Below are 27,680 nucleotides of genomic sequence, written 5' to 3' on the forward strand. Positions count from 1 at the left end.
ACAGTGAGAAGTCTGTAAGTCACCATTCACAGTGCCGTCTTAGGTATAAAGGTACCTAGGCAGAGTTTCTTCAGTACAAGATTAGTTACAGGGTAACAATGTCTCCAATCCCACGAGTTGGTACTAAGAATACTACTTAATTAAAAATTGATAACTTAGAGTTGGTTTGCAAGGCTCAATTTAAAAAAAAAGACATGAAACACAAAAGTATTTTGAACAATGACAGGAATAGAGATAGACTTCAAGAGGACTGGTGGAATGAGCAAACAAATGGCAGATGAAATTTAATGCACAGAACTGTGAAATGATGCATTTTGGTAGGAAGGGCAATATAAAATAAATGGTCCAATTCTAAAGAGGGTGCAGGAGCTGAGATTTTCTGTGCGACATCATAAAAGGTGGTAGGGCAGTTTGAGAAAGTGGTTAGAAAAGCATTGAGTCCTGTTATGACGAACCTGTATAAAACACTAATTTGACCCTAACTGGAGTTTTATGTCAATTTTTTGAAAGTGCACTGGAAAAATGTTCGAGTTATAGATAATGGTTCAAGGGATGAGGGCCTTCAGTTATTTGGATAGATTGAGACGCCACAATTGTTTGCCTTTGAGAACAGAAGGTTGAGACATTTGATAGAAGTGTTCAAAATCATGAGGATTCCAGACAGAAACTTTTCCCATTGACCAAAGTCTCAAGAATCAGAGGACACCAATTAAATGTGATTGGTAAAAGGAACAATAGTAACATGAGCAAAATCTTTTTCATACAGGGAGTGGTTTTGCTTTGAAATGCACTGTCTTGAGAAAGTGGTGAAGGCAGGTTCAATCATGCCTATGAAAAGAGAACTGAATAAACAGTAAAAATAAAAGAAATTACAGCACTACAGAGAAAGGATAGAGGAATAGGACCAGTTAAGTTGCCCTTATAGCAAGCTGGAATGGTCAGGAGCGGCGGAATGTTCTCCTTCTGTACTGTAACCATTCTATTATAGTGGTTAATTGAGTATGGTATCAAATTCTAAAGTGTCTCTATGGAAAAGTATACCCAATCATGAAATGCCTTCAGAAGATGAGGGGAAAACAGAGGGAATACAAATCTGTTCTGTATAGCAGAAGTAACACAATTTTATGCAACAAACTAAGATGTAACCGTCAGCAAGGTAAATCAGTCAACTGATCTTGCATTTGATCACAGCAATATTCAGATAAGAAGAAGCTTCCTATAATCAAATTGTTGATCTTTTGCTTACTCCTTGGTCTTTTTAATAATCTTATCCATGGCTGACCTTGAACTTTATACATCAGATTTTATACACTGCCTGATTTAACAAACCTTTCAAAATGAGGGCATGCTTGACAGAAACATACCATCAATACAGGCTGACATAATTTATTTCTCACATAAATCTTGTTATGTTTTCATACGCGGGGAAATTCATTGTTTCTATAGGTCACTAGCAAACAGACTTTACCTTTTATATATTATTTGCCTTTACTTTAGTAAGGTGAAAAATACAAGAATAATTATTTATCCACAGAAGCTGTTCCATTTTGTTTAAAACAGTCACTTCGAAAAGATCTATTGAACAAACTACAAACTACAACCTACGATTTAATGAAAATGTGAACTTTCTCTTTTCTTCATATTACCCTGTCCTTTATGCTCTGATATATATTTAATGTAGGTAGTGTGACATTTGCTTCAGCCCTGTTCACCGACTCACATTTTCAACTTTTCCATTCCTGCTTCATTGTGTGCTCCCTGTCAATTTCCAGCATTGATAGTGGAATCTTTACTTTTCAAGATCATAAACTCTGAACTCCCTCACTCAACCTCTCAACCTTACGAGATCTCTCTTTTGAAACTCTTCAAAATCTACTCGTTCAGTTCTGCCTTTAGTCACCTTTCCAAACACTTGTTTGCTTGATCACTGTCTGCATCATCACTTCTCTTCCCAGCAACATCACCTTCGTCTCCTTTTTCATAAAATGCCTTGGAGAATTTTTAGAAGTTAGAAGTACTATACAATCAAAAGTCGATGTCATACTCCTCAATCTTTCATCTACTGAAAACTGCTTCTTAAATTGCTCTTCCCTGTTTCAAATAACTACACCTCCAATAGTAAGTGTGAGGAGTTCATGGACTTCTTTGTCACTAAGATTGTGACAATCTGATCAACTTTTAACATTTCCTCCCTTCCACCAGCCCAGAAACCCAACCTTCCTTTACAGTTCCCTCTGCCCCAGCGCTGAATTTCATTTTTCTCTAGTTCCTCCGCAATATTCCTATGCCTTTTCTCAGTTCATATTGTCATTATAAGACACGCCTCCCACTCTCCTTTTACTCCCCAAACTGCTGACTGCCCAACTTCCACTTTTGAACCTCATGTTAGCTGATATTGTTCACAATTCTGTCCACATACTGTCCCAATCACCTTTAAAAGTACTGCAATCACCCATCTCCTTAAAAAAGTCCCGACCTTAATGTCCCTGCAATTACCATCCTATCTCCATCCACCAACCCCCAAATGCTTTGCTCTTGTTTTTTTTTGGAACAAAATATTTGAATCAGGTTTTCACCCCACTACAGTATTGAAACAACTTTTATCAAAGTCCTAAGTGACATCCTAAGTGATTGTGACAAAGGTAAACTACCCCTCCTCTCTCTGTTGACCTGTCTGCAGCTTTTGACATGGTACATGGTTAACCACACTGTCCTCCTCTAACTATGTCTCCACCATCATCCAGCTGGATAATACTACATTCATCTGATACGATTCTTATCCATCTAACTGCAGTAATTTGCAATGACTTCTTTTCCCCCTCCTACACCATTACCTCTTGGGTTCCTCAAGGCTCCATCCACTGGCCCTCCTATTCTTGTCTGTGCACTGCATTCATTTTCACAGTTATGCTAATAACACCAAGTAGTACCTCACCACAAAGCGTAGTGAATCTTTTTTCTGTTGGTAAGTTATAAGACTGCTTATCCAACATTCAGTACTGGATGGCCAGAAATTTCTGCCAATTAAATCCTGGGAAGATCAAAGCCACTGTTTCCGGTTCTCAAACTCTAAACTTAATTCCCTAGCCAATAACTTTAACTTGCTCCCTGACCAAAGTCTGAGGCTAAACCAGACTGTTCACAACCTTGGTATCTTATTTATCCCTGCGTAAAGTTTCTGACCACATACACCCAAGACTGCCTGTTTCCACTTCTATAACATCTCCCAACTTCGCTCCTAACTCAGCTCATCTGCTGTTCACTCTCTCTCTCATCCTCTGTTAGCTCCTGGCTTGTCTATTCCAATATATCCCTGGCTGATCTCCCACATTCAGTCCTCAGTGAATTCACTTCCTCAACCTTCTTCATTTGTTTAACTTGTCTTTCACTGTAAGATACACTTTGAAATATGCCTCTAAATACACTTTTGACTCTACATGTGGTGTTTAAATATGCTTTGAAACACTTCTGTGATGAACTTTGAGAAGTTTTATGACATTGCATGCACTATATAGATATAAGTTGTTTTTGTTAAATGAAAAGGAAGTGGTGAAGGTTGAGAATCTTCCACAATGTTAGTCACAGAGCAACTGTAAACCAACTCTTGAAGGTTACAGTTTCCACAGACATTGTTTGAGGTTTGATACCATGCTCAAGCAGTCTTAAAAATGAGCCTTGACAGGATAATATACACGAGGGATGAAATCACAGCCAATCCTGATCTCCTCCCAAGCCAACATCTACACAGCTATGTTTTCAAGTAGAATCACTTGATAGAAACCAGGAATGGTATCAGCTGATCCAACCTGAGTGACATCAAAATCCCAGTCTCCATAAAAAGCAAATGTGGGTGTAAATTTCAAGGCTGAAAATACTTTCAAGAACATTCCATCTTTGGATCATTTGAGGATACTTTTTTTTACATAACTGGAATATTTCCTTCATGAGCCATTGGGTACACAAAGAGCATGATATATGCACTGCAGAGTCTGGAACTGAAGTATGCAGGCCAGGATGATTTTTCTCTGCTGTATTAGCTTGCATTGAGAAGGAAAGGCTACAATTGGTCCATGAAGGGAAAATCAGTGAGGATCTTGTTTCTCCTAGCAGCTCAGCAGCCAATGCTGGAAAGATTGTATGTATTTATTATCTGAGATTGTGTTATAGTTAGCTGTGACATTCTTAAATTTATGTGCCCTGTTCATCCCAAAGTGAAGAATGATCATACAGTTGGAGAGACTATGCAGTATTTGACATGTACAGATGTACACCCTGGATTCACCTTCTGAAGGAGGTATTCATTTTCTCCAGCACCACACAAGCCTTGTTTATTTCGAGGGACAGGGCAATATCATTGGACATCACCTAAAAGCTTGAATGGTTTCATTCAGGAACCCAATATAGTTTGTGCAAATAATGTTGTCTGCCCCCAGAGAAATACATAGTCTGCTTGGACCAATTGATCCGTGCTGCATATTCTCTTCCAGTGTCTTCATGAGAAGTTCTTAGAACATTGGAGGGAAAAGTAAGTCACTTTTTTTGTATGGATGTCAGAATAAAGGTAATTCCTCCTGTTTTATAGCTGCCTTTACCTTTTTCATTAGTTAGTATAGATTCTGATTGCTTATTGATACTGAAGCATGCAAAACAATACGTGCATAACACATTGACATGGACAGTTCCTGGTTCAATTCAATGCCTAAATTAGTTCTATTTAGATAGAGGTAGGTAGCTATACAATCAGATGTAGCATCTCTTGGCGGACAACAGCAAAATCAGCCAAGATTGCTGTTCACTGCCCAGTTGGAAATTTCTATGTACGGGAAGTCAGGTAACAAAGAACGGAATTTGCCTTAATTCCCTTCCCTGTTGGAAATACCCATGAATGCCTCCAGACTAGGTGTACACATGGATCGAGGCCACTTGGACAACAAGGATCCATGAAATCCCAGCAAACAGCCAATGCCTCAGCGTCAGTGGAGAAAATGAGAGGAGGAAAACTTAACAGAAATGAAAGCCACAAAAACAGTTGTTAGAAAAGCTCAGCAGGCCTGGCAGCATCTGTGAAGAAAAAATAACTGATTTTTTTTCTTTACAGATGCTGTCAGACCTGCTGAACTTGTCCAGAAACTTGGTTTTTGTTCCTGATTTACAGCATCTGCAGTTCTTTCGGTTTTTAGAAACAAAAGCTAACATGCATGTATGTTTCTTAAATTGCTGATGATATTTTCAACATTCTTACCCGCAGTTACGTCAATTTCACCAGCAGCTTCACTGACTCTTGGTGCCATGAGTGGGGGTATATAAGGAGGTCCTGAGAACAATCTTGAACCAAGAAACGGAGGTGGTGAGTAATAAGGCGAGTGTAGTCCACAACCATTGTCTCGCATCTACCAAAAATGCAAATAAATTTGGATTATTGAAAGCAGCTTTCAGTGGAAATGCCAGTGAATTAAATAGGATGTGGGCTTCATTCTGTATTCACCAGCAATGCAAACTTATTTCAGCCACTGCTATTGAATAGGAATCTTCCTTCCCACTTCCATCCTAAATATATGTGGCAGAGTATTAGCAAACTACTTGTTCACATCGGTAACGAGTTCAAATCCAGCACAATGCTAAACTGCCACAACACTCATTTGTCACCGTTAGCCAGGGATTGCTTATGTGAGGACTGGAAAATATTACATTATACTGGCACGGTAAGGGGTGCCTCACTCATATTGCGATTATTGTGTATTGTCAGGGTATTGTTTTAACTTTTAATTTGAATCTAGCTTGCTGCTGTGGTTAATTTGACCATTTTCAATGGTGACACTAGATCCGCCAGTTGGAAATATATTCCATTTCCTATATTTGTATCCTTCAGCTGATGAGTACAAAATTAAAAGTGTGACTTAGACTTGCTTAATGTGCTTTCTGAGACAGTATATAAATTAAACAGTAGATTTCAATATGGCCACAATTATATTAAAGTAGCTGTGAAAAGAGGCACGTCAAGGTATCTTGTGAAGACAGAGACAAAAGTTGTCTGATATAATGAATCTGCAATTTGTCACGTCTCACTTCATTTGAAGACCTATTTTTATTATTTCTTTTTATGGCTTTGGTCACTTTAGTTTGCCTTTTGTTTGCTGGCCAAATGTTTGGTGTTGACTAAGCAGTATCAAAGCACTAGATAACAAAGTGTGGAGCTGGATGAACACAGCAGGCCAAGCAGCATCTTAGCAGCACCAAAGCTGATGTTTCGGGCGCTAGATTATTATTTTTAATTTTTTTCTCTGTAAAAACTCAAAAGGCAGAATCTTATATGTGCCTAAATGATATGGACCAAATCAAGAAATATGGCAGAATTATGTGAGAAGTCCGCATGCCCTATCTCTACAGCAAAAGCAACTTGCTGCATCTTTTAAGCAAGTTCCAGGAGTCAAGCTAAGATTCTTGTGAAGAAGCAGTGAGCTGCCTAATAAGGAGGATTACAGCTTATCAACAACCTCATTCATGCGCAACTCACCTCATTCGTATATAGCTTTCCTTTTTACCACTTGCTGCGAGCCAACTAGGCACTGAGAATTCTCAACATGGCGACTTCAGCTCACCATATGCTCCAAAGGACCTCCATGTCGGTCAGCACAAAACAGTACCTTAGGGTACAATCTGTGTATACAAACTGCATGTACCCGTCCTCCAGATACTGGCATTCAATATTTGCCAACCCCTAAGTACCAACATGCAGGACACTTGGAAAGTATAGACCTGCACTGCACCGCACACAGCAGCAACTAACATCAGAAGCTGCTTAAAGACACTTTGCATGAAAGGACAGCTCACAGATTAGACCAGGTTGCATCTCAGGGCTGCTTCCTTGTTCTCTTATCATTCGCTCACAGTATTCCTGCCTGGCTGTGCCACTTAATGCAATCACACAGTCAGGCAGCTGGTCTTGCTGGTCAGCAGTCCCCAGTCAAGGGCAGTAAGTATATCTTACTGTACAATGGTGAGCTATGTCAATCTCATTGCTGCACCGTGTGCCAGCAGCTCATGTGGCAAACAAACTGCAACAAGCAAGCAGCCATATCTCAACATTTTAGGCATGTAATTCTCACCAACATCCATGGAGGCACCTGTAAGTCAGGGATCCTGGCACAGGAACTTAAGAGCAGCCTCCTGTACCAGTCGAGTGGAGGATCAGGGCCTGACCGCCACGCTGAGGTGGAAACAGGAGATCACTCACTGAAGACTGTCTGTTGTCACCTTTTATCGAAATCAAAACGCGCAATGATAGAGAAAATGGCTGTGACGGGCTCAGTGTTTGGACCTGTGAGGAAGGGATGTACACGACTCACCAACGTTAGGTATTTCAGAGGATAGTATTTAAAATCCCATGCACTACATGTGAATCAGATCTGCACTGTCCCTAGTCCACGGTGATTCGCTCCCTCTGTGCTGTACACTCCCTGCCCTATGCATCGCTGACCGTTTCACTCACACCAACGGTTTTGCAAACTGAGGCCGTGGAAAGCATAGGTATGTTTAACCAGGAGAGGCAAGGGTGCCAGCAGAACTCATTGTCCTGTCTATCCCTTGCTCATCCTTCCACGTGCTGCAGCATGCTCTCAACACTGACATCAATCCATGGTACACCCTGTATTTCGATCAAGATAAGGAACACGCTGGAACAGTTACATGTAGAGTTTCACAGAGACTCAACTAAACAGATGTAATGTAAAACGAATAAAATATATCCAAATGTGATCGTTTATTTACACTGGACTGTCACTCATGCAACCCATATTTAATTTTTCTTTCTTTCCCTCCCATCATATTTTAGTTTTGTCCCAGGTTCTGCAGTTGGGCTTGGCACTAGATCCCATTGGCCCTGGAGTTTTGGTTGTGACCACAGGGATTGTTGCTGTGTGAATGGCCAGACATGTTGAGGGTCTTCCTACCAGAAGCAGGTGGACCGTCCTTGGCTTGCACAAACATGGGCTGGAGGGAGTCAGGTACTATGGAGGTGTAATGCCCAGCCACTTCTGGAGTGTCCAGAGACTAGATTACTGAGCAGCCTGTCTGTGATTCTTCCTCTGGCTGGGTGCCCCTGCAGTGTCTGCCTGTGAGATAGGGGCACCTGAGCGTTCAGCAGGTTCCTCATCACCTTGTCACCGTTCCTTTTATCTTGAAGACCAATGGCCTGAGCAATAGAGTGTGGGTGTATGTGCCTCTACAACCCTCTCTAACAGTGCTGCATCTGGCTGTCCTTAGCAGCTGCCAACCTGTCCATGGAAGCTGACAGGTGGTCACATGCTTAAGGCAACTGGGTCTCCATTGTGAAGCTGTGCTCCCAGAGCCCCGGGACTATGCGGGCTTTTGCCTCCCACATCCCTGTCTGCTGTTCCTATTCCTTCCTGTGCAATGTAGATCAATGACTGCCGACAGCACAGGGGCCCTCTCTTCCCTGGCCTCTGATGTACCTCCAACTGGACTATATCTTCCTCAGCAAGCTGTGGAGCTATCACAGTGAGACGCTCACCAGACGGTGCTCCCAAATTTTCCAAGCACAACGTTCCCACTGAGCTGTCAGTACCTGAGGTGGCGGGGCTGCAGGAGACAACCTTGCCAATTCTTCCTTTGTGGCCTCAGTACTCTCACCCTCAAATCAAAGAAGTGACTTCTGGTGGAGCAGGCCGTTTCTCCACTAGGGACGCCCAAAAGAAAAAAAGGACAGAAAGTACAGCCGCCATTGGTTAGAAGTGGCATGCAATGAATGACACTGACAGCGGTGTTACTACAAGAGTTTCAACGAAATGAAGAACGATACTTCTCCCGTTGGCAGGACATTGATGTCTCTGTACCCCTGCGGGAGTGATTCCAATCCTGTCAAGTGAGGGACATGATTCTCCCCTCATAATGGGTGAAATGCCTGGTATTGGGCAACCCTTCACCAGTCTGGGGCCTTTCGGTCCCGTTGTGGGCTATCTTCTCCTGGAATGAGAGAAAGGGAGAGATGGCGTGAACTGAACATAGGCAGCAGCTGTAAGTGCTGTTGGAGGTGATCAAAAGTAGTGAGACGGTTTAGGCTATTGGGTAGGCGCCACAGAGGCCATGCAGGATTAATGGTGTGGGCAGTTGTTGGGGGTCAAACAAGGGTGAGTGAGGGAAGATGATGAAGGTAAAAGCGAGAATGCTAGAGTATGAGCCTTTATGGGAGATTGGTGCAATAGCACAGACAGTGAATGTGAAGGACCAGAGAAAACAATGTGGTACCCTGGCGGAGTGCAGAAGGTCACCAATGTGGAGGCGTTTTTACAATCCCTTTTGATCCTGATAACGTCACCAAAATCTCATGATCCATCACGACCTGGAGTTTCACATTCTTGTGTAACTGCTCCCACTTCCTACTGTAGAGTTGTATACCCATGTTCCATTTCCATAAAACTCTTGATGTACAATGTGCTGGTTCTCTCAATTCACCAGTTTGCACTTGGAGAAATTCTGCTCCGTAGCCAGAATCACTCTAGAGAATGCCTTGATTGTTTTGGGACCTGGGTTTGAATCCTGCCATGGCAAATGGTGAAATCTGAATTTTTCTTTTATAAAAATCTGGAATTAATAATCTACTGGTGACCACAAAACCATTGCTCATTGTCAGAAAAGATCATCTGGCTCACAAGTATCCTACAGGGAAGGTGAACTGCCTTCCTCATCTGATCTGGTCTACATATGATACCAGATCCACAGCAATGTGGTTGACTGTCTAATGCCCTCTGAAATAACCCATCAAGCTATCCAGTTCGAGGCAGTTAGGGACAAGCAATAAATGCTGGTCATCCAGCAATGCACATCTACCACAAGTGAATATATAAAAATGGTAAAATATCAGTGGAAAGTAGCTTCTTTCTTATTATCTAATAATGTGCAATCTGTTCCTGACCCCAGTATCGTTTTTCTATCGCTCTGTTGTGTTGAGTAAAACTGGCTAAGTTAGGGATAAACTTTCCCATTTGATTCACCATTCCTAAGAAGCACAATGGTGGAGATTCACTGGCTTGTATCTTCTTGGGCCAGCATGATGCCTTGTTCTTGGATTATGTGTCCTAGAAAGGTAATTGTTGTTCTCAAGAATTGGAATTTCTTATTTAGTCTAAGTCCTATATTTGCAATGCTGTTAACACTTCTTTGACTTTCTAGTCATGTTCCTTCTCCCTTTCCATGCACCAGGATATTATCTATATTCTCTTTTCTTTCTTTGTTCATGGGATGAGGCTGTCACTGGCTAAGTAGCATTTATTGCCCATGCCTAATTGCTCAGAGGGCAATTAAGAAGCAATTACATTGCTGTGGGTCTGCGGTCACATACAGGCCAGACCAGGTAAGGATGGCAGGCTCAAACCCTAATGGACATTAGTGAACCAGATGGGCTTTTCTGACAATCAACAATGGATTCAGGGTCAGCATGAGACTCTTAATTTCAGATATTTATTGAATTCAAATTCCACCATCTGCCAGGGTGGGATTCAAACCCAGGTCCCCAGAACATTGTCTGGGTCTCCGGATTAACAGTCCAGCGATAATACCACTAGGCCAGCGCCTCTGCAGTTTCAACGTTCTCCATTCCCTTCCAGAATTATTGACATTCATCTTTGGAAAATCTCTGATACAGAGGTTGAAGCAACACTGGTCAAATGGTGTAATGAATATATGATGTAGAGGTGCCAATGTTGGATTCGGGTGGACAACATCAGAAGTGACATGACACTAGGTTATAATCTTACAGGTTTATTTGAAATCACAAGCTTTCACAGTGTGGCTCCTTCATCACGTGAAGGGCTAATGCTTCGAAAGCTTGTGATTTCAAGTAAACCAGTAGGACCATAACCTGGTGTCGTAATGAATACAAGATAATAAAATGTGAGGCTGGATGAACACAGCAGGCCAAGCAGCATCTCAGGAGCACTCCTGAGATGCTGCTTGGCCTGCTGTGTTCATCCAGCCTCACATTTTATTATCTTGGAATTCTCCAGCATCTGCAGTTCCCATAATCTCTGTCGTAACGAATACAGCCAGTAATCTTGACTCTTGGTCTAGAGGTGTGTACCACAACCAACTGTTTACTTGCAACTTTGTAAGAAACTTGCTTGTTGCTAATTCGGCCAAACTATCATCAGTTGACAAAATAGGATTGATTTTTCTTCACTGAGTGATATCCACATAGAACCTTGGTTCTCTATTTAGCTTGGGAACAGTTAGTAGCCCTGACCATCTATGTGCCATTTGCATCACTGGCAGTATGATGCCACTTTAGAACATGCTGTGAAACAGAGTTTTAACGTTCCCATCAGAGGATGAGGATTTTTTCTGGGAGTGGGAAAGCAAATGGGCTTAGCATTTTTGTGCAGAATATATGATACTCCAGCTTCAGTTTTCCTAGGCCTCTGAATAGTTTACGAATTTCTTGTCGAAATTCTCTCACATTTTCATTCTGGAGAGCTGTATCCACGTTCTCACGTAAGAGACTTGGTCAAATACAATATTTCTGTTCAATAATGGCATATTCTGATTCTTCAGCATATTGAATGTTTCACTAACATTTCATATTTTGTGATTAAGTTTTATGTTGCTTTGAACACAGCTGAACATCTGTGCCTCCTGGATCTTGCAGTTTTGTTATCTGATCTGACTCTTACAGATTTCAACCATGGAATGCTGTCTGTAAATATTGAACAGCTGCTCCTGTGTCAAATGTAAATTGTTTCAAACCCTTACACCTTCAAGTTGATGGTCTCGCCTTAGAATGTTGACCTCGCCTTAGAATGTTGTCTTACCTGTTATTCTTCATCACTAATTTCTTCACTTTTTTCCTTGTTGTATTGATTTCCACTTTATTGGGAATTTTTCTCTTGCAGGACTTTTTCCTAGTTTCTGCGTGATGAAGATGCTGCTATCCGGCAGTACTTTAGTCTAACTGATCCCATTTCCAGTACCTCAGCTCCCTCTGCTGGGCATTCACTGTGTTACTTATCTGTTTCAACCCACAGCTAAAAAATTAATACGGGTTAATGTTGATGCACACAATTTTTGGCAGACCTTCAGAAAGGTCGACCCATCTGACTGTGTTAGAGGAAATCACGTTTCATCACAGAAGTGACCAGTATTGGGTCTTGACTTCCAGCTGCTTGGTGAATTAGCCCGCCTATTCAACATTAGATCTTTGAACTGGACAAGGTCTAAGAACTTTTTATCTCTCGTACAATCTCAAATTAATTCACTCTTTAGTGTTCCTTACCTCCAACATCCTGCTAAATGTTGTAAGTTGGTTGAAAAAGCCTCTATTCTTTCAGTTCCTGAGGTCACTGATTGTATCTTGCCCTTTCCAAAGCTAAATTTCTTTTCGGGCTAAAGCAGCATCAAATGTTTTAATCAATGTGCCATGCTCTGTAATACTTTCTTTCACGTTTTGTCTTACCATGGCATCATCAGTTATTGAACCCAAACATATAAAAACAAGTTGACTTGGTGTTGCTTAACCTTTTCAGACAAGTCTAACGCAATTCAGTAGTGTTGAAACTGCTGCTTTCAGAACTCTCTACTTCTGTATTCATTCGGACTGTCTGTGTTTTTAATAGCTGTTGTACTTTGGTTTTTTTTTTCTTTTTGTCAGTGTTGTATTTCAATGTTTTAACATTCTAGGGGGCTGCCACTTTGTGGCTGAGCTTTAAAACCCTCTTGCATTTTCTGCTGTTTAGTGTCTTCATGATATGTAGCCCTGTGTTCAAAGTCTTCTGAGTTTCTTTTGAGGTCTCCCTTGCTGTCACCATACTTTATTCTATGCTTTAAAATGCTGCTAGCATAGTAAGACACTTCTCCTTATTTTTCTGGGCTGTAGGTTTTTATAAATGCACACTATCTCATGCTGTTGGCTCCTTCTCTTCGTGAGATACTTTTCCTCTCCTGATGTAGAGAAAGGAGAACCACCAGCGGAGACACAGATGCAGAGTCACGTCTAGGAGAAAGCACTTTAAACAGAGTGGGAACCACCAGTAGAAACACATCTCCACATTTCCAGCTGCAAAGCACCCAAGCAGAAAGAACAATTGAGGTAAGACATTAGACGACAGCAGGTACATGATAGACTGGTCAGTATTTGTCATTTCATTCTTATCTAAACTAGGAAATATCAATCAGGGTCATTATTAAAATATTAAGCAGTTATAATAACTAACAAGTGGTGAATATTAACTCTTTTTCCTTGTTTTGTTATTAAGTAAGATTCGATTCCACAAGTAAAGCGTGGTAAGCATTAAAATACTTGAATTTATGGAAGGTAAATCTACTCAACTCTTAAATATCAGATCACCTAACTGGAATATTGAACGTCAATTCAGTTTCTAAGGTTTAAAATTGTACAGGAACTGGGGAAGGGTTAATAAAATATGGAAAAAAATGGAAAATAAAGAAACATGCAAAGCATTCAGTGGTTAATTTAAAAAAAACTCAGGTCACCAGTGTAGTGATGTGTTGTGATTACGGTATGAGTGAGTTCCTGGACAGGGACCATGGAAAACATGCCTGCAATGAGTTGTTTACAGCTCAAGTGACTTTGGCTCAATTTATAAGTTGAGGACCAAACTGCAGACACTACAAAACATCAGGGAGGGGGGGACTTTACCAAGTGGTCACTCCCTGCAAGACACGGTTTCTTAGTTTAGCCATTGGTCAGGGAAAGAAGGATGTGACTGAATAAAGCGAGTAACGGGACCCAGAGGACAGCTCTTAGAATGTTTTCAGGATAGTTTCTGGAGCCAATCAGGAATAAAGTTATTCTGAACATTGCACTGTTGAGTGAGGTTAATATGGACTCGGGACGTTAGATGCCTTCAAGGCAGAGATCGACAAATTCTTGATCTCACAAGGAATCAAGGGCTACGGAGAGAGTGCAGGGAAGTGGAGTTGAAATGCCCATCGGCCAAGATTTAAATGGCGGAGTGGACCCAATGGGCCGAATGGCCTTACTTCCACTCCTATGTCTTATGGTCTTAGGTTCATAACCTCAAAAGAGTGCCCCTAGGAGATAGCAGTGATAACATAATTGAATTTTGTGATTAGTTTCAGGAAGAGAACTGTGCGTCCAAGACAAGTATTTTAAAGTTAAATAGATGTAATTAGGAGGGAATGAAAGCAGAACTAGCTGAAATGAGCTTGCAGAAAAGGTTAGGGAGTAGATCAACAAAATGCAGTGGCAGACAGTTAAAAGGATATTTCAAAACACACACAATAGATATATTCAAAGAAGAAAGAAAAAAATCCAAGGGGTGGAACCAACATTTATGGTTAACTATGCAAGTTAAAGATAGTATCAAACTAAATGTATATAATTATGCAACGGTTGCAGGGGGGCAAGTCTAGAAGACTGGAAAGAATGTAGAAAACAGTGAAGAATGGCTAAAATAAAGAGAGAAAAAATAGAGTACAGGAGAAAGCTAGATAAAAATATGAAAATGAATAATAAGACTCTCCAGATATTTAAAGACAAAAGGAGTTAACAAAATGTGCAGTGGGCCTATAGAAAGTAAGACTGGATAGTTAATAATAGGAAATTAGATGGCGACTGAATTGTAAAGGTATTTTGCATCAGGATTCACAACAGGGACATAAGTAACATCCCAGAAATTGCTGTAAATCAAGAAATAGAAAGGAGAGGGAACTCAAGAAAAATACAATTACTGTGGAAGTGATACTGAGCAAATTGCTGGAGGTACCGGTTGATTTGTTCCCGATCCTGATCGATCACTGGTTAGTAAGACAGTTAATGCTTGACTTTTAATTTTCCAAAATGCTCTAGATTCGAGGAAGGTTCTATTCGAAATTAGCAAATTTAGCTCCTTTATTCAAAAAGCGGAGAGAGGCAGAAAGCAGGTAGCTAACTATATCACATACATGGCAGGGCACTTAGAAAAGTTCAACATATTAATTAGAGTCAACATAGTTTTGTTAAAGGGAAATCACAGTTGCTCCTAACTCTAATTGTTCCTAATTTCTATTTGTATTTGTAAACTGGCTGGCTGACTGATGTCAGTCATGTCATCAGTTACATCCTCATCATTTACATAGAGTCATAGAGTCATACAGAAATAGACACTTCAGTCCAACCAGTCTATGCCGAAGATAATCTCAAACTAGACTAATTCAACCTGCCTGCTCCTGGCCCATATCCCTCCAAAACTTTCCTATTCATGTACTTATCCAAATGTCTTTTAAATGTTTTGACAGTACCCACATCTACCACTTCCTCAGGAAGTTCATTCCACACGTGAACCACCCCCTTCATTAAAAATTGCCACCATCTCTTTTTTAAATCTCTCTCTTCTCACCTTAAAAACATGCCTCCTAGTCTCGAAATCCCCCTTCTTAGGGGAAAGATCACTACCATTAACTCTATTTGTACCCCCCATTATTTTTTAAACTGCTATAAGGTCATCTCTCAATGTTCTACGCTCCAGTGACGTAAGTCCCAGCCTATCCAGCCTTTCTTTATAACTCAAACCTTCCAAACCTAGCAACATCCTGGTAAATCTCTTCTGAACCCTCTCCTGCTTAATAATCTCCTTCCTATAACTGTTATTCTATTACACTACAATAAACAGATTACAAATCGTTTAAAAATGTCTTAAATAACTTTACATCTTAAATATGTATTAAAAAATCTTTAAAATATCAAATGGGACAACACATCCATAATTGCACAAGCCAAACAGAGACATGCCAGGGAATTCCTGGAGGCCTGGTATTCTAACTGGAGCTCCATCAACAAACACATTGAATTAGACCCTGTGTATAACCCACTGAGAAACAGAACCACAAGTGGTACCAAACATCCCAATGAACTGAGGCATATAAATAACAAGAGGGACACAACACCAACGCTTTGTTAGAGGCGCCCTGACAATGTTACCTAGCAGAGTGATGAAACATTTGCAACCAAACCCAGTGACTCAGACAGCATGTCTACAACCTCATCCACAACTACAAATCTACAAACAAAAACTTTAAACTTTAGAAAATATCTCTTGGGCTTAGAGTAGTTTTATTCTTTTTATGGCGATGTGCATGTTCTCCCTTTGAGATATCCTCAGCAATAAAAAAATTAAACCTAAGGGGCTCACTAAAGATATGCAGATACTGGAAAACCTATCTGCACAAAAGTTGCAACAGTTGGGAGAGTTGAGTTCAAAATCTTTCTCCGCAGTGTCATCCACTGGCCACATCTTGCAACTACATTGTTACAACCAACTATGAGTTTGAAGGATTTAATTCTACATATCTACATTGATAGTTTCAATGTTGAATGTTGTCATAAAAGTGTGACAAATAAAAGCATTAATTTGGAAAGGAAGTTTGTGCACGAACAAGATTTTTAACAATATGTTGGTTGATTTTTCTGTGGACTTGCACATTGTGAATCTTCAGGTGAAAAGACAGGGGACAAGATCCTTTGATCGTACAGATATAATTAAACTCCCAGTTCAAAATCTTACGCTCCACCTTTATATTTAATTAGTAGAAAGAATAAGAAAACCAGTATAAATTCAATTTAATGGTTTGCAGGAATAAAGATACTTGAGGCTGCACGTACACTTTAACGGTAGTCAGACAGGTTGAGAAAAGTTTTTTTTTAGATTAGATTAGATTAGATTCCCTACAGTGTGGAAACAGGCCCTTCGGCCCAACAAGTCCACATCGCCCCTTGCAGCATCCCACCCAGGCCCATCCCCCTATAACCCACACACCCCTGAACACTACGGGCAATTTAGCATGGCCAATCCAACTAGCCTGCACATCTTTGGACTGTGGGAGGGAACCGGAGCACCCGGAGAAGACCCACGCAGACACGGGGAGAACATGCAAACTCCACACAGACAGTTACCCGAGGCTGGAATCGAACCCGGGTCCCTGGTGCTGTTGTTTTATTAAAGCAAACATTTATAGAATCTTTGATTTTGTAAACATAGGTATAAAGTGAGCAAGCAAGGAACATGTCAAACTTTTAGGAATCACAGGTTAGGCCTTAGCTAGAGCTTTACGGCCAGTTCTGTGCAACATGCCTTAGAAAGGATGATAAGGTCTTAGAAAAAGGCGCAGAGGAGATTTACGAGAATATTACTAGGAACCCATGATATCAGTTATATGAACAAACTAGAGAAACTGGGATTGTTCACCTTATAGAAGTTTAATAGGAGATTGAGTAGGGATGTTCAAAATCTAGAAGGGCTTTGATAAACTAAATAAAGAACAAATATTTTTGTGGCAAAAGGGCAAGTCACCAGAGGATACAACTTTATGGTAATTGGCAAAAAAGCCAGAGGTGAACTTGAGTTCTTTTAATCCAGTGAGTTGTGATCTGGAGGGCAGTGTCAGAAAGAATGAAAGAAGTTTATTCTAAATAAGAGTTTACAAATAAAAAACTGGACAAGTACTTGAAAATGAAAAATGTGCAGGGATTAATTCAAATGCCTCTCCCAAAGAGCCAGCGCAGCCACAATTTTAACCTCGAATGTGCTGTCTCATTCTTAGATAGAGGGAAACCAGTATGTGAAGAACACCTTTGATTGTATTTTAATTCCCTCAGAAAATGATTGAAAAAGAATGCTCAGTATTAAATCCTGAAATTTAAATGTTCAGCCCACATTTTTCATCTTTAAAAATGCAAATGATATTCCATCATTTAACTGAAAGTAGTATTGCTAATTATCCATTTATTTAGTGTCTTACCAACATGGGGTTTGGATGGAATGCTCCAAGGCTTCCTTGGACTGGCCTAAAGCTGCCTCTTGAGGCACACATTCCAGTTGGCATTGGAGCTCCCTTGTAGCCTGGCTGATTCATTGGAAAACCCATGGAGAAGGGGTGATAACTGTAGACACTACTGCAATATCCTGTATACAGCTTAGGTGGCAAGATATTCCGGTAAAAGCCACCAGTCACAGAATTCCTCTCTGCTTGCTCTTTACTGGTGGTGGAAACCTCCTGGTACAAAGCAGGATGATCTAAATGTGAAGGAAAGCACTCTCAGAAATCAATCCGACATTAAATCAAATAATTACAAGGCGAAGAAACTAAACTACAAAACTATAGTCAGGAGGCACTGAAGGCTGAGTTTACAGCTTCCCAGTTCCAATGGTGCAAGGTTAGCAGGAAAATTAAATAGCATTGTTAACTCCTTGACCTTTCTGTGATTTCTGTTGGAAACGATGTGCATGAACATCAGAGAAAACGAGAGAAAAAATTTCCATGCTGTTTGAACAGCCTGCTGAAACTTCTGGTCATGGATCATACGTGAAAAATAGCCATGTCAGAGGAAGACAGTTGTGGGCTAACTCTGTAATAAAACACTTCATGCTATCCAAGTTGCTCCTTATATCCCTTTATAGCCTCCCCATTTCATATTTTTGGAACTGTTGTGGTCACTCTCCACCCTACCCCCAGAATCTGTGCAAATGCAACCCTGGCCTTTTATGCTGTCCATCTGTCTGCTCCCATTTACTGCCAGCTGTGCCTTCAGCCACAAGGATCCCATATACAGCAAATCCTACCCTAAACTCCTGTCTCATCCCTTCAAGATGTTCCTAAAAAGTCATCTCCTTGGTCAAACCTTTGGTCAGTCTTCCAAATAATTCCTCTATTGACTTGATGTCCCAGTTGGGCGAAGTAATACTGAATGTTTGTTTCTGTAGTAAAACCATTTTATAGTGCTAACTTGTTTTCAGAGTTTCTATTTAGATTAATGTGATATGCCTAAGAACTGCAGAGATTCTGCAAGGTATATGGATTACAGTGGAAGGAGAATACTTTGCAATGAAATGGCACAATGTGTTACTGTGCTCTTGAGGTTAATGCAGTTCGTTGGAGTTTCTTTAACTCAAAAGTTAACCAATCTAGAGCAAAGGTATTTGATTCCTTCTGAGTATCCATCATTATGCCTAAAATCCGGCAGTTTCATTGATTTTTGCTGGTGATAATTACACCTACAAAGCCGTTCCATTTAAAAAAAAATCTTGCCTCTGGTTGTATTATAAACAAAAGACATTTTTATCCCATCCGGTTAGTTCGACCCACAATCCCTTAACAGGAATACCTGTGCACCGTCTTTCGCCTGGCACCTTTTGATGCTGGCAGGCTTTTTTTTCTCCCCAGTCTATTTCTGGGGATGATCGCTCACTGCGGGGATGATTTGCAGACTAAGAGCTGAATAATGTCTGCTTGAATGAAACGGAGAGCGGTCGCGTACCGTCACCCAGCAAGGAGCCAACGCTTTTCTTGAGGTTGATAAAAAGATTGTGTCATTGTGTCCGCGTTCGGCAAAACCCTCAAAAATAAACGTGCGCCTGAACGTGACCGATTTTGAGAATGGCGCTTCGTGCCACCAATTATTGAATGTTGATTATCTTTTGGACCATTATATTGATTTGCTGCTAGGATACAAAATTTGCAATTTGTTTGCTCCGACATTTCAGTTTCTAACCTCCAGCCTTCCCTCCCTAAAGTGCCACAATCTTTTCTTTTTCGCGGATGAGAATGATTGAAAACTTTGTTACAAGATAGCGTGAGCCCCGCCGGGCCTGGAACAAATTGTCCAGAGACTGACGACTCAGAGCTCAAACTAGCAACCTGAAACTCCCAGCCAGGAGTTGAATTAAACAGGAGTCGTTCACTGCAGGCGAAATAACCGAGATTTACTGTAATTAGCAACAATTACAAATAACCCCCCTTCTTCGGAGTGAAAGCAGTAAATACAGCTCTGTTACAGATGCGGGGAAATGTAAAGAAGCAAACGCATCCATCTGTAGCTAATGTTTCAAGGACCCCAACCTGATGCTTTCACGTCAAGGAGCTTCGAAGTCTCCCAGCAGCAGGGTGAAGAATTCAATCATTTAAGTGCTGTATCAGATTTCTTTGAATAAGATAATTTAAAATGCGTTTCACGCAAAACTCACACTACTGAACTTTAAAGATGAAAACTCCAATTACTATTTCTGATCCCTGGTCTATTTTTTTGTTGGTTTCGTCAGTGTCATTGGATTTTAATACTTTCATAATATGAGTTTTGAACATTTGAACAGTCTCCTTGGAATGCAAAAATATGTAAAAGGCGTTTTTGTTTCCGCCCCCTCCTCATCAATGTTATTTGCTGCGGCCAGAATATTGGGTGTAAAATACAGTGACTAATTATTCATTCGTCTTACCCAAAGAGCCAGAGGTGTGGACCACATGGGCAGATGCACTGTCCTTCCTGTCGCCACCGCCCTGTCTAGCCTCCTGCACCACCGACGGGCCACGCCTGTCCGAGGTAGAGGTGTCTCCCTCCGGCACTGGGCTGGGGAGCTGGCCTGCTGCTTGCTCCGGGGCAGGGGGTGGGCTGGTGCCGGTATTTCTGGCGTCTGCCCCCAGCGAAGGGCCAGCCATCCCCATCTCCTCCTCGCGTTGCTGCTGCTTGCGGAGCGCTTTCTGCGCTGCCATGATGCGCTGCCGCTCGGCGATCAGGTAGCACTTGGGACACTGGCATCGCCGCCAGCTACACGCCCCGTGCCCCTTTAGCCGGACATCGAAACCGTGGTTCCTGCAGCGAGAGCACTTCGGGGTCCGGGGAGGCTTCACTGCCGCCCCGACACCCCTCTCCCCTTTAGTGCCCCCGGGCATCCTTCCCCTTCTGAGTTTGAGGAGGATACTACAACCGCTAAGCTGGTAACGAGACAGAATCCAGGCTGCACCTGCCGGCTGCAAAATGTTACAAATCATACACATTTTATATCATTTATAACTTTCCCCAGATCGTCCCCAAATTGATATATTCCTTAAACACATTGGAACCAAAGAATACCTCTTAACTCACAGGAGATCGGAAAAAAATCCAATATATGATTAGAAAAAACGGATTTCAGTTTCAGAATCTTTTAGGGAGCTGAAAATTTGGAAGATTTGGGAATGCCCATAAAGGGTAACCCAATATGAAATGTTTTCAAAAGCATTTACAGCCTAACAAGAACCACTCTGCAATAGTGTACCTACAATTTGATAAGACTAACGACCTTTGGGCCCAGGCAAGGATGACACCCCATCAAGCTCCACCACCCATGTCTCTGAATTATTGCATGTTTCATACTGTAGACTGATCCAGGTACCAACATCGCCCAGAGAAGGCCACACTAATCCAGAAACAATCTGCAAATACAACCAAAGCCAACTTACCTTTTGATAAACTCTATGATTACTGGGATTATTGATTTGTTCAATAAGCTGCTAGGTTGGTTTGCAGACATTTCATCACCATACTAGGTAGCCCGATCAGCGTGCCTCCAGTGAAGCATTGTTGGTCTGTCCCACTTCTTATTTTTGTGGTTTGCTTGGACATGATGGTTGGCCTCCAGTTCTGCTTCATAGTGGTTGGTATATGGGGCCTATTTCCACATGTTTGTTGATGGAGTTCCAGGTTGAGTACCAGGTCTCTAGGAATTCCCGTGCATGCCTTTGGTTGGCTTGTCCTAGGATGGTTACATTGTCCCAGTCGAACTAGTGGTCTTCTTTGTCCAAGTGTATGGAAATGAGTGATAGTTGGTCATGTCTCTTGGTAGCTAGTGGGTGTTCGTGTACACTGATAGCTAAGTTTCTCTCAGTATGTCCAATATAGTGTTTGTGGCGGTCCTTACACTGAATTTTATATATATCACCGGTCCTACTAGTTGTCGGTATGGGATCCTTTGTTCTTGTCAGTTGTTGTCATGGTGTAACTGTCAGTTTGTGTGCTACCATTATTCCTGGTGGTTGGAGTAGTCTAGTGGTCATCTCTGATATGTTCTTGATGAGTGGCAGGGTGACTCGTGTACTTGGGAACATTGCGTCTTCCTGTTGTTATCTGTTGAGTAAATATGAATACTTCTGGGGCAAGAGAGGAATCAACTTATGGAGCAAGCTCATAGTCTACTGAACTGCCATTATAAATTGGACAATATATTTCCACCATAATAGAATAAACTATATCTCTTTCACCTATCTGGATATTATTTAGATCTTGTTGCATTTGAAGATGGATTGCTTCAGTATCTGAGGAGGCATGAACGGTGCTGGACATTGTGCAATCGTCAGTGAGCATCCCCACTTCTGACCTTACGATAGAGGAAAGGTCGTTACTGAAGTCGCACATGGTTGGACTGATGACTGTATCCTTTGGAATTCCTGCAGTGATGTCTTGGGACTGAGATGACTGATCTCCAACACCACAGCCATCTTCCTTTGTGTTCATGTATGTCAGGGTATGACTACAAACAGCAGAGAATTTATCCCTGATTCCCACCAACTCCAGCTTTGTTAGGGCTCCTGGATACCACTCAGTCAAATGTGGCTTTGATATCAAGGGCGATCGCCTCTAGAATTCAGGTCCTATGTCCATGATTGAATTAATGAGGTCAGGCGCTCAACGCTTCTGGTGTAACCCAAGCAGAGTATCACTGAGCAGGTTGCTGCTAAGCAGGTGCTGCTTCATAGCACTGTTGATAACACCTTCCACCACTTTCATGATGATTGAGAGGAGACTGGTGGTGGTAATTGTACAGATTGGATTTGATCTGCCTTTTGTGTGCAGGACATGCCTGTACAATTTTCCATATTGTGCATAGATGCCAGTGTTGTAGCTGTGTTAAAACAGCTTTGGCTAGGGAAGAGGGAAGTTCTGGAGTGCAAGTCTTCAGCACTATTGCTGAATGTTATCTTGTCCCATAGCCTCTGCACTATCCAATGCCTCTAACCATTTCTTGATATCATGTAGAATGAACTAACTTGTCTGAACACTGGCATTTGTGATATTGGGTACTTCTAGAGGAAGCTGAGATGGATTATCCACTTGCCACTTCTGGTTGAAGATTGTTGTAAATGTTTCAGCTTTGTATTTTGCACTGATATGCTGGGCTCTTGCATTATTGAGAGTGGGGATGTTTGTGGAGCCTCCTTCTCCAGTAAGTTGTTTTCATTCATTAACCTGACAGTGATCACAAGGAGATGGTTATTAGAAAGGACAGGGTTACATCAAAGAAGGGATAGTATGGAGGGTAGCCCACAAATGAGGTGCTATTCTAAGCTTATTCCAGCTCCAGAAGGTACTCAGGCAATGCCTGAGTTCTGTCTGCTTACTGTCAAGAGCCAAGGTGTGCAGCCAGCCATGCAGATTGCTGTAGAATCATACATACTGTCTGTTGCCCTTTGCATGATAGGGGTGATGCGAAGTTCCTGTGGGAGCCTGATTACAAAATTGTGTCCCTGATCACTGTGAAATCAACTTGGGATACTGAAGCACACAAATCAATTATATGTTAACACTTTGATGTAGTTGAGGCTTTTGAACATGGGTGAGAATGGCCTGTGTGAACTTGGTAAAGTCATTTATGAATGCAGGAATGTGTTCAGCCCCATTTCAAATGGGGTGAAGGACTGTAAAATCCATTGCAATTACTTCTAGAGGTCTCTGATGAACCAGGGACCCCATACTGTGGTGAAGTCACTTCCTTGCTTTGGCTACAGTACGCCTCTCCAACTGTGAAAGAAGTCATCAATATCAGCAGTCATCCTACGCTGTCAGGTCGAGGAGTTATCTTTCTCATTGCTAGGTGTCATTGCAATCTATGCCAGAAATGTAACGCATGGATTTGCATGGATAGCCCAAAGATTCTGAAGCACAATTATTTATTCCACTGGCATCATGCCATTACAAACAGGTAAGGAAATGAAAGATAAACAGGGAGCACATTACATTATGCACGTATAGTGACCATGCAAATTACATTGGGCTAGGGAATTCCTGTGCCATGTGCAACCCCTTACCATCAACCCTCTCCCACCAAAGACCACCCTTTCTCTCCATAAGAGTTCATTAGACTGCTCAAGCTGTTCTCCTTCATAATGCCTTTGGCGGCAGTAGTCCTGGAGAACTGGTCAGCTCAGTGCTCCCCCATTGCCATTTCCACTTGCTGCTGGAGGTCTCATTAAAAAGAGGGGACAACAATTGCAACGGGGGCTACCCGAAATATTAGGGTGACAATAATACACTGGAGGAGATGGGTTACTGCCAGGGACATAGTAGTCATTTATGGTCTCCAGTCACTGCCACCTAGCTTCAACAGGGGACAGTTCAGCACAATGGTTGATTGACATGGCTAAGAAAGAAGTACAGAATTCAGGAGGTAATGTTGAGAGATGAAGATGTAAACAAAAGAGTTGGACAGATATGTCTGGAAGTCACACTTAGCCGAGTTAACAGGGAATCCAAGGAAGAAAGGAACGTGGAGATTTGGAGAGTCACCTAGATCAACAGCTGAGCTAGAAATTTACTCTGCAGACCATGACCTGTATTGTCTTCCATCCTCATCCACATTGCAAATGCACAATGGAAATTAAAAAAAAATTCTATCACATCTGGAGTGGGCAAAGTGAGTGAGTGATAGTAGGAACTGCAGATGCTGGAGAATCCGAGATAACAAGGTGTGGAGCTGGATGAACACAGCAGGCCAAGCAGCATCAGAGGAGCAGGAAAGCTGACATTGTGGGCCTAGACCCTTCTTCAGAAAAAGGGTCTGAAGAAGGGTCTAGGCCTGAAACTTCAGCTTTCCTGCTACAATGATGCTGCTTGGCCTGCTGTGTTCATCCAGCTCCACACCTTGTTATCTAGGCAAAGTGAGTATTTCTTTTTCAGTTTGAGCATATTGGCTCTATTTTTTTGAAATGTGAAGCCCCTCAAGGAGAAATTGCATTAATTAGGCACTTACACAGTACAGTTTAAAGACATTTGTAATTATAAAATCATAGTTCCACTTGCAGGATACAAACCCTGGCCACAAGCAATTTGGACCATATTGTGGATTATTATATCATAGTCATTTCTATGAAAGAGAAATAATCACACATGACCTGCAGACCACAAAGCACAAAGACAGTCTATGGTCTCAAAGGCACAGAGCTGATTTCTTCTCACTTTGAAGCAAGTGTTTGCCAACAACAACTTACATGCAATGCTGCCTTCCTTAGGTGATGTGGGGTTGGTTCCTGTTGCATACATCAGAATAAGGTCCACTATGTCAAAGGTCTACGTCAAGGCATTTCATGGTCCTCATTGTCAGAATCCACCACATCCCACTGTAAGGAGAACTGTACTAAATTGTCATTATATGTGATGCAAATGCTGACTGCTCACACAGTTCTGTTCTGTTTCTGATATTCCCCAAAGAGGTTCATGGAACCAAGACCAATGGATCCAACCACAGCAGCACAACCAGTACTGCAATTGTAATGCAACAAAGGTGCAGAAAATCAAGGAGAAAAAAATGTGCCAGTAAGCAATCTCCAGCTCCAGTCAAATATTCTCTTTTTGAAGAAGTCACCACTGAAGTTCCCCTCAAGATGCAGAGAAAGGAGGATGTTTTGTGTCTATTGTCCTCAATGTTATTTTCTCTAAATGAGCAGAGTGCACTGCCACCTCTACCTGTGGGCATGCCAGAACACTGTTCTAGGGCACTGAACTGTACCATCTGCTGAAGCAGAACTTGCAACCTGAAGGGATGGATGACCATCGTATCCCAGTGGCCAACAAGGGAACATTAAACATTTATGCACCTAGCAGCTTCCAAGAATCGACAATATGATATCTCTCAATTTCTCAACCCCAAATGTATCAAGGTTGTTACTGATGCAATTTCTTCCAGATCACACATTTCATCTCATTTCCCGTGACAAGATCAATGCTGTAGCCCAGGTGGTAGGCATCGCCAATGTAGCTGGCTTTCGTCAGGTGCATGGCACTATAAACTGTAAACATATTATGCTGAGAGCATCATTATCATAACATGACTGACTTCATCAACAAAAAAGTGTTCTGCTGTACCACTTCTTTGAATTCTGTACTAGGTACCCTGGGAGCTGTCATGATGCCTCTATCTTTGAGAACTTCATGTTTTCACTTCATTTTAAGGGCTGGATACCTTCCAAGGCTGCTACTGAGAGACAAAGGCTAACCCCTACAACCACGGCTAGTGACTCCATTCTGCATCTCCCTGGCTGAGGTCAAATATTGATACAGTGCAACCTATTCTTCCACCAGGGCCATTATGGAGCAGATGACAGGCTACCCAAAAATGAAGCTCCATTGTTTGGATTGGTATAGGGGGCCTTGCAGTTCGTTCCAGACAGACCATGCATATAATCCAAGCATATGCTCTGCACAACGGGAGAAGATGAAAGAGGGGATGTGAGGGGATGTTGAAGAGTTTGGAGTGGGGAATCAGTCTACTGAGGAGGAGGAGATGAGGACATTGAGCAGGTGAAATATCATCTTCAGTGTGATAAAGCAAAGTGGCGTTGGGTACGATAAGTTAGACAAGCCTTAATTGACACCTGCCTTCCAAGAGATGTGAGCTGAGCGATCACTCATTGACTGAAAATTTGCTGTTGCTCAAACTAAGTCACACCCTGTTTGTTCCCAGGAATAAATGCACCTTTTTTCTTTGTTTACTTTTCGTGTTATTCAATAAACATGAATGACTTAAACAGTTTGAAGGCTTTCCAACATGTGAAGCTCCCACATTGAACCATAGAAAAATGCTCTGCTACATTGGGTATTAAGGATAGAGTAGCACTCTGATTCTAGCGTGGCATAGTGCTAAGAATGAGGTAACCTGTGTAGCTTGATTCTTGTAATTGTAGTTACGATCACATCTGATCAGACAGTTAATGATGTAAAATAGTAAAAGTGTTTGCTTCCACTCACAATGAAGTGTTACCATGGCACCTATGTGCCCTCAGAATATTTTCTTTCTCATTTCCTTTCCAATTACAGTGCAGTGAAGGGGTATTTGTGGCTGGCAGTGATTGTCCCGGTAAACAGCTCGTCTCTAAATAGGGCACCGCAGACGGAAATCTTGGCAGTGGAGAGTATTTCCGCCAATGGTGAGCAAGAGTAATGAAAACACAGCACCACAGCATCACGCAGCATCCATACTGAAGTGGGCAGTAGAAAATTGCATGAGATAACTTGCTACAGCTCACGAAGGGAAGCCCTTCATGAAAGTCCTCAAAATTGATCCTTAACTGATTTTTAGTAAAATTGAGCCTGTTGTTTTGAAGTGAGCACTCCCTTTCTGTAATGCAGCTAAACAACCACAAGAGGACAGCACTAACCTTGAAGAAAAATACATTAATCTACTCAGGAAAAAAACACAGGAAACGTGTTAAAATTATAATATGAAACCTGCGTAAAATAAACGATAAAACTGAAAACAATCAATTTAATTCACACCCGATTACACCCTACTCTTTAGCCTTTCTTATCTTGGCTTTTGACTCATTGCGGTTCTCACAGCTTTTGCATTCCATAAACTACAACTTATCCACAACACTGCAGTCCCCATCCTTTCTCACATTTCTATCACCATTATTCCTGTTAATATCCACTGTCTTCTTGCGCAATAAGCTAATAGGATTGTGTTTTATATCCAAATCCCTCTCACGCCACTCGCTCCTGCCCTAAGCTAAAATTTACCTTTCACTGGACTATGATCCACTGAATGAAGCCTGGCTGTTTCTCTCATTGCCATCCCTTGACTGGGATCCTGTCGTGCCTCTACGTCTTCTTAGCCCAGTGTTAAAGCTGA

General features: G+C 41.6%; 1 protein-coding gene across 1 annotated transcript; it reads right to left on the reverse strand.

Moving 5' to 3' along the window:
* Nucleotides 1-1,896: 1,896 nt before the first annotated feature.
* LOC125456073 (doublesex- and mab-3-related transcription factor 1Y-like) lies at nt 1,897-27,680 on the reverse strand. The gene is made up of 6 exons (XM_059647687.1): nt 27,569-27,680; nt 20,238-20,769; nt 17,767-18,041; nt 5,253-5,390; nt 5,103-5,153; nt 1,897-1,989 (listed from the first exon to the last, which is right to left on the reverse strand). The coding sequence occupies exons 2-6, from the start codon at nt 20,689-20,691 to the stop codon at nt 1,897-1,899; spliced, it is 1,011 nt and encodes a 336-aa protein (XP_059503670.1). The 5' UTR covers nt 20,692-20,769; nt 27,569-27,680.

This window comes from Stegostoma tigrinum, chromosome 8 (genome assembly GCF_030684315.1).
Source record: "Stegostoma tigrinum isolate sSteTig4 chromosome 8, sSteTig4.hap1, whole genome shotgun sequence".
Taxonomy (NCBI): Eukaryota; Metazoa; Chordata; class Chondrichthyes; order Orectolobiformes; family Stegostomatidae; genus Stegostoma; species Stegostoma tigrinum.